The 7,500-nt window shown below is 46.2% G+C and overlaps 1 protein-coding gene across 2 annotated transcripts in view; it reads left to right on the forward strand.

Moving 5' to 3' along the window:
• The window catches only part of LOC127923913 (zeta-sarcoglycan), a 369,996-nt gene that overhangs the window by 299,238 nt on the left and 63,258 nt on the right, over positions 1–7,500 (forward strand). For both annotated transcript variants that reach the window (XM_052508121.1, XM_052508122.1), the window contains exon 4: positions 4,621–4,708. In XM_052508121.1, coding sequence (XP_052364081.1) covers positions 4,621–4,708 — 88 coding nt within the window. The remainder of the gene's footprint in view (positions 1–4,620; positions 4,709–7,500) is intronic.

Here is a 7,500-nt window from a genome sequence, read left to right on the forward strand (position 1 = left end):
TGTTTGTTAATCAGCATTTGGGCTCTGAGGCTTCCCTCAAATCCACAGAGAATTAAATTGTAATTATTTAGGATATGCTCTTTTCTACAGTGACTTCAAATCACACACAATTGAACGTAGGCGACAGTGGCTGAGCCTCGGGGCGATGAGTCCATGGAAGAATTCAGGGCCCAGTGTTTTCACGCATAACAAAGTCCTATCAATTGAAACTGTGTGGAGAACAATACTAAATCCCATCATACGCACCATTGCAAATAATTAATTCCAAGAGCAGGGTATTCACCAATTAGGTGAGGCGAAATTATTTGGTGAATGCTACCGCCGAGCCGGTCCACGGCATTCTAAAATTAGAGCCAAGCAGGTGTGATTTATTCAAGTTTTGGCCTGTTGTCATAAACAGGAGAAAACAATGAAAGTGGGGATAATGAATCGCAGGTGGCAGAATGGGAAAAAATCTATCTGTCTCTCTCTCTCTCTCTCTCTCTCTCTCTCTCTCTCTCTCTCTCTCTCTCTCTCTCTCTCTCTCTCTCTCTCTCTCTCTCTCTCTCGCTCTCTCTCTCTCAATCGGATCAGCAACTCTCTCCCAATTTAACAGGATATTCTCATTTGAATTCACGCCCGAACAGCGGCATATTCATTTGGGGAAATCAACAGAAAAATTGGGTCACCTGCAGTTTATTCATTCCCCTACGTTTTTCATTATAGAGAGAGAGACCTGCTTCTCAGAATGCATTTAATGAATTCATCTTAGTCTGGGCATCGTGGGTAGTCTTTTATTTGTATTTTTTTCCTGAGGAATATTTCTGTCTGTAATAAAGCCCTTTTGTGGTGAAAAACTCATTCTGATTGGCTGAGCCTGGCTCCCCAGTGGGTGGGCCTATGCCCTCCCAGGCCTACCAATGGCTGCACCATTAAGGCCTAATGCATTTATTTCAATTGACTGATTTACTTATATGTAATTCAGTTAAGTCTTTGACATTTTTGCATGTAATTTTTGCTCAGTATAGAAACTCAATTGGTTCCTTAAAGAACCCTATATGGAATCCAAGGGTTCTATATGGAACCGATTTTGGTTCAGTGAAGAAGTATGTAAAGATGACCCATGGTCACCTTGGTGTTCCAGGCCTACTACATTGCAGATGTTGCACTGCATCAGCCAATGGTTGCGTGCCACCTCCTCGACAGTCGAGCATCCGGTTGCTTTATCATATGATGTGGTTATCTGATATGTTAAACACCCATCCAGACGTTGTTAGATCTGGCGTGCATCTGCAATGTAGTCAGCCTGGAACAGGTCGAGTCTTGGATTAGGGGTCTTTGGCCAATCAATGACCTTTCCTCGTCTCCGGGCACTTTGCATTTGGAGTGGCGAGGTGAGAGTTGTTCCTCTGACCGTGATGACGTAGGCTCAAAGCACAGACAGTTATTTGAATGAATTCTCCTAAGTTATGGCGAAGCGGCAGGACGGCGCAGGACACCGGCAGGACTGCGCAGGACACCAGCAGGACGGCGCTAGTGAACTCCACCCTGCGGTGTGTGTTTGAGACTATGACTATGGGTGCCAAGCTGCTCTAAATAAACCCTGTTTGACTCTTACCACACCCCCCCTCTTTTGTTTTCGAGATTCAAATGATGACGTCATGTTTTGCACCGTGCCAGTTTCAAAGTCTCTTGTTTTAGTGTTTTTCATTGCTAGGACCAGGAGTTTTACCCGACTACATTTATAGCTTGTAACGAGGGGTCAGTAGTTTTACCTGGTCAGGTCACATGGTCCAGGGAAAAGTCCAATAGATAGCACTTCTACAAAAGCTCTTTCTCCGTTTCCTCTTGACCTTGGGAGGCGACTTCATCACCAAGGGCCAGATTTCATGTGCGTACTGTATGTGGGGTGTATAGGGAGGGTGGAGGAGGGAGGAACTAACAGGAACAATAGAGAGCGCCCTGGGAGAGAGGTATCGGCACCTGGCACACTTCTAAAGAGCCAGAACTTCAGACATCTAAATCCCTTCAACTGAGCCCGTGTCTAAGTGTGTGTGTGTGTGTGTGTGTGTGTGTGTGTGTGTGTGTGTGTGTGTGTGTGTGTGTGTGTGTGTGTGTGTGTGTGTGTGTGTGTGTGTGTGTGTGTGTGTGTGTGTTTCTAACGGTGTTTGTGCTCTTCACCAATCAAACAGATTGCACAGAGACTCAAATGAACTCTGACCTGCAGTCAAGCTCACTAAGCCAGTCTCAGGCCACAACCCCGGGTCCTCAACCGCTGCACCTCTCAACTTTTAGGGCAATATTTAGCTGGCTTAATATAAGCCTGTGACTTTTCAGAGGATCCTCGCCACTGACTTTGCAACTTTTAGAATGGTCTATGCTATCAGGGATTCTTGGGACGTCCCAAATCTGACGTTACCCCATTGACGTTGACATTTGAAATGGTTAAGGTCAGGGTTAAGGTCAGGGTTAAAGTAAAGGTTAAGATTAGGTACGAGTTAAGGTCAGGGTTAAAGTAAAGGTTAAGATTAGGTAAGGGTTATGGTTATGGTTAAGGTTTGGGGTAAAGGTAAGGGGTTAAGGCTAGGGTTTAGGGCATGGATGTCTCAAGGATCCCAGATAGCACTACCCAATTTAGCTGGCTTAATATAAACCTGTCACTTCACGGAGTGGCTGAGACATTTGCATTTGAACGAAAGGGTGGAGTGTATTGACAGACTGTGTGCTGCAGCAATTGAATTAGTGATCATATCAGGACCATTCAATAGAGTTTAGATGACTCCTTGGTGTAAACACGTGGGTTTATTTAGTGACTGCTGGGGTTTTCCTTTGTGTTCTACCTTTGTATAGGGATTCTCTACAATTGCTTCCGGCAATGGCCATGGGAGTGATTCATGTTAATGAATCACTCAATGGAGTCATCCTGAGGAAATGATATCTATATTTACGGCAACCCAATCTTAGCCACTGATTCTCCATTTTAAGTCTGAAGATGTATTCGTACTCATCGTTGAAGGTCATGAAAAACATATTCCATTTCAATCCTCATTTCAACAGAGTTTAAGCTTTCTACTACGTTCCGCTGTTGTGTGCATTGTTCGCTCTCTGTTCAAAGCCTAAATGTTCTAGGAATGAGTGAGTCACAATCACCGCATGTTGTACTCAGATGGTATGGAGAGGGATGAACTTATTTATAGAGGACCGTTGCAGGGCAACATCAGTTCAGAGCACTGTTAGATATGTGTCTCTTCAAACACAATGGACTTCAATGGAACTCAGTGAGGTTGTATACTCTGCCATCAGGTACGGTGGTTGTTTTAGAAACATCACACAGGCAGGCAGACAGACAGGCAGGCAGGCAGGCAGGCAGGCAGGCAGGCAGGCAGGCAGGCAGGCAGGCAAACAGACAGACAGACAGACAGGCAGGCAGACAGACAGACAGGCAGACAGGCAGGCAGGCAGGCAGGCAGGCAGGCAGGCAGGCAGGCAAACAGACAGACAGACAGACAGACAGACAGACAGACAGACAGACAGACAGACAGACAGACAGACGCTGTTATTGTCAGATACACCAGACAGATAACAGTGATATATGTTGTTTTACAGGGTCAGACATAGTAGTACATGCCCCTGGAGCATTTTAGGTTTAAGTGCCTTGCTCAAATCAAATCAAATCAAATTTTATTTGTCACATACACATGGTTAGCAGATGTTAATGCGAGTGTAGCGAAATGCTTGTGCTTCTAGTTCCGACAATGCAGTGATAACCAACAAGTAATCTAACTAACAATTCCAAAACTACTGTCTGATACACAGTGTAAGGGGATAAAGAATATGTACATAAGGATATATGAATGAGTGATGGTACAGGGCAGCATACAGTAGATGGTATCGAGTACAGTATATACATATGAGATGAGTATGTAGACAAAGTAAACAAAGTGGCATAGTTAAAGTGGCTAGTGATACATTTATTACATAAGGATGCAAGGGCACATCAATATATTTTCATCACCTTCCTGGCTTGGATATTTGAACCTTGCGGTTACTGGCCCAACACACTATGCTCCCTGCCACCCTACAGAGAGAGAAGGGGGTGGAAGGGGAAGAGAGGTATTCTGTATGGTTTGGCATGTAAAGTACCTGTTAGGGGTTTATTAAGCAGCAGCATGAATGACTGACTCGTCCTTGACCCCGAACAGTGGCGGTACATTTATTGTGAAGATTATCCATTGTTGCTGTAGCCATTTGCTCTAGCGATTTGCTCTCTCTCTCTCTCTCTCTCTCTCTCTCTCTCTCTCTCTCTCTCTCTCTCTTTCTCTCTATCTATCTATCTATCTTCTCTCTCTCTCTCTCTCTCTCTCTCTCTATCTATCTATCTATCTATCTATCTATCTATCTATCTATCTATCTATCTATCTATCTATCTCTATCTCTATCTCTATCTCTATCTCTATCTCTATCTCTATCTCTATCTCTCTGTCTCTCTCTGTCTCTCTCTGTCTCTCTCTGTCTCTCTCTGTCTCTCCCTCTATCTCTATCTCTATCTCTATCTCTATCTCTATCTCTATCTCTATCTCTATCTCTATCTCTATCTCTCTCTCTCTCTCTCTCTCTCTCTCTCTCTCTCTCTCTCTCTAGGACAATCCTCTGATCCTGCAGTCAGACAGGAATGTGACGGTGAACGCAAGAAACAACCTTGGTCAGCTAACAGGACAGCTCACTGTGGGTGAGTCAGCCTCCGCCGCCACCAGCTGGCCACACACACGTACACACACCCGTCCCACACACACCCGCATTCACACACACACATGCAAACACACGCGCCCCCACACACGAACAAGCACACACACACACTAACACACACACAGATTACCTGGACTCTTGATCAAAAGTAGCCCATCTTGGGTAGTTGTGTTCCAAGAAGTGGAACCCCAAGACAGCAGGGCCTCAGAAACCCCCGGGCTGGGGAGAACCCGACCAAGCACATGATGGGGCTTCCGTTAACTATCTCCGCCCCCTGGGCCACAACGCATGGTGCCTCACTGACTGACTGACTTGCTGGCTCCAACACATCGTTCTGGGGGAGTTCTGCATTGTTCCGGACGTCCGGAACAGAATTCCCTCCTCTCCTCCTGTCAGAGATTCCAGAAAGATTCCAAGGGTTTCTGAAGGAGCTCTGAGTCAGCATGTTGACAACACTCACACACTTTCTAGTCAGGAGGAAAGGGGCTTTCGGACTGCTGCCCCCTTGGATATGGCCATGATGGATTGGGAAACTGGTATCCAGAAGGGACTCATACATAGCAGTAACACTGGCAGACTATTGGACCCACAGGAGAGAGAGACTCAACCTTCTTAGATGGCTATCATTGTACTTATCAGCTTAGTGGTCTCTGGTCCAAGGAGATAAGGGTACCTGGTGAGACCAGTATGACCCTGTCTCTTAGTGTGGTACTCAGGCAACCTTAGTGTGTTAGTCTCTCTCTCTCTCTCTAATATTAGTCTCTTCCTCCATTCCCTCTGACTCCTCCCCCTCCCTCTTTCCCTCTCTCTATCACTCTCTCCTCTCCTCTCTATCTCTTCCTGTTCTCCGTCTGTGAACCGGCTAGTGATAACATTCATCTTCCATTAGGAGAACAGTGTGGTACTTTGGAGTTCTACTCCACATCCTGATCGTCCCATCCACAGTTTCCACTCTCTCTCTCTCTCTCTCTCTCTCTCTCTCTCTCTCTCTCTCTCTCTCTCTCTCTCTCTCTCTCTCTCTCTCTAATCTCTCTCTCTCTCTCTCTAATTTACTCCCTCTCTCTCTCTAATTTACTCTCTCTCTGTATGTCTCTGTGTCTCTGTGTCTCTGTGTCTCTGTGTCTCTGTGTCTCTGTGTCTCTGTGTCTCTGTCTGTCTGTCTGTCTGTCTGTCTGTCTGTCTGTCTGTCTGTCTGTCTGTCTGTCTGTCTGTCTGTCTCTCTCTCTCTCTCTCTCTCTCTCTCTCTCTCTCTCTGTCTGTCTGTCTGTCTGTTTGTCTGTCTGTCTGTCTGTCTGTCTCTCTCTCTGTATTTCAAAGTTCCTCTGTCCATAAGCTCAGATAATTTATATTACAGTCAATTATGAGACACACTTTGAAATCACGGCTGACGTGCTCTGATCATAAGGTCCTTGGAGGAGACACGCACACACAGTTCACTTGGTGCTATTAGGGCATTGGAACTCCAGCCATCGACACACACACACACACACACACACACACACACACACACACACACACACACACACACACACACACACACACACACACACACACACACACACACACACACACACACACACACACACACACACACACACACACACACACACACACACCTTATTCCCCTCCCTCAGCCAGTTGCTAAAGGCCATGAAGTTACCCCGTGGCACAGAGGAACAGACAGGGCCGTCACTGAGCCTTGAGCGCTGCACTCTGTTTTATCCTCCTTCTTTCCCTTTTCCCTCCCTCCCTCCCTCCCTCCCTCCCCCTCCCTCCCTCCCTCCCTCCCTCCCTCCCTCCTTCCTCTCTATTCCTGTCACCTCGTTAATTTGAGTGAGGACCTGTCACGGCCCATATCCGAATCAGGGCTCATAAAAATGAAAAGTGAACTTGGCCCACTGAAAGTAGGCTTTTGGCCCCCCTTTCTGACACCAAAATGCTATTTGTCCTCCTCTCCATGTAGAAATTGCCTTTAACCACAGATCTAGGATCAGCTAAGCCTCTCTACATCCTTAACAATCAGAAGTGAAGAAAAACTGAAAATTGTCCTTGGATCAGTCTACAGCAGCAATCTCCTAGTCCTGTGTCCTCCTTCCCCCCTCGGAGAGAGAATAACATCATGAGAGTATTTTCTGGACGTGGTGCCCAGCTGCTCGGAGGACAGCGAGGGCGAACGGGAACGTCTGTTGTCTTTTTTTGTTGTTGGAGTGTGTCATTGACTTTTCATTTGTATAAGTGCATTCTGGGTAATAAATGGCCCTCTCACTCTGCAGGAAGATTTCATTACGACCGTGGCAGGAGACAGGCGACCAAAACTGGCGACGGGGGCCAAAATGCATTTTTGGAAAAGACAGCGCATAAGGCCGTATGTGACTGTGAGTGTGTGACAACAACGTCACAGGGATCACTCTCACCCGCCACGCTGCCAATTTTAGAAGTGCCTTTCACCGTCCAGCCGAACACTCTATCCAAAACACTGCTTTTACACCCTTTCCTCTCCTTGTCCCTTTCCTCTCCTTGTCCCTTTCCTCTCCTTGTCCCTTTCCTAGAAGAAATGGACTTCAAACCTTAAACTGGCAAACTCCCCTATGACTTTGTAATGAGCTTCTAAACTTCGGGCTTCATTTATGTCCCGTTATCTTCTCCTGCTCAGTAATTATTTTCTCTTTTATCTCGGAGGAATCGTTCCACTCATTTTTTTTGTCCAGCTGCTGTATCATGTGGAATGGATTAAGGCAAGGGTTAGAGTGGGAGATGTTCTGTGATTACCACACA

Source organism: Oncorhynchus keta, unplaced genomic scaffold, assembly GCF_023373465.1.
Source record: "Oncorhynchus keta strain PuntledgeMale-10-30-2019 unplaced genomic scaffold, Oket_V2 Un_contig_3376_pilon_pilon, whole genome shotgun sequence".
Taxonomy (NCBI): domain Eukaryota; kingdom Metazoa; phylum Chordata; class Actinopteri; order Salmoniformes; family Salmonidae; genus Oncorhynchus; species Oncorhynchus keta.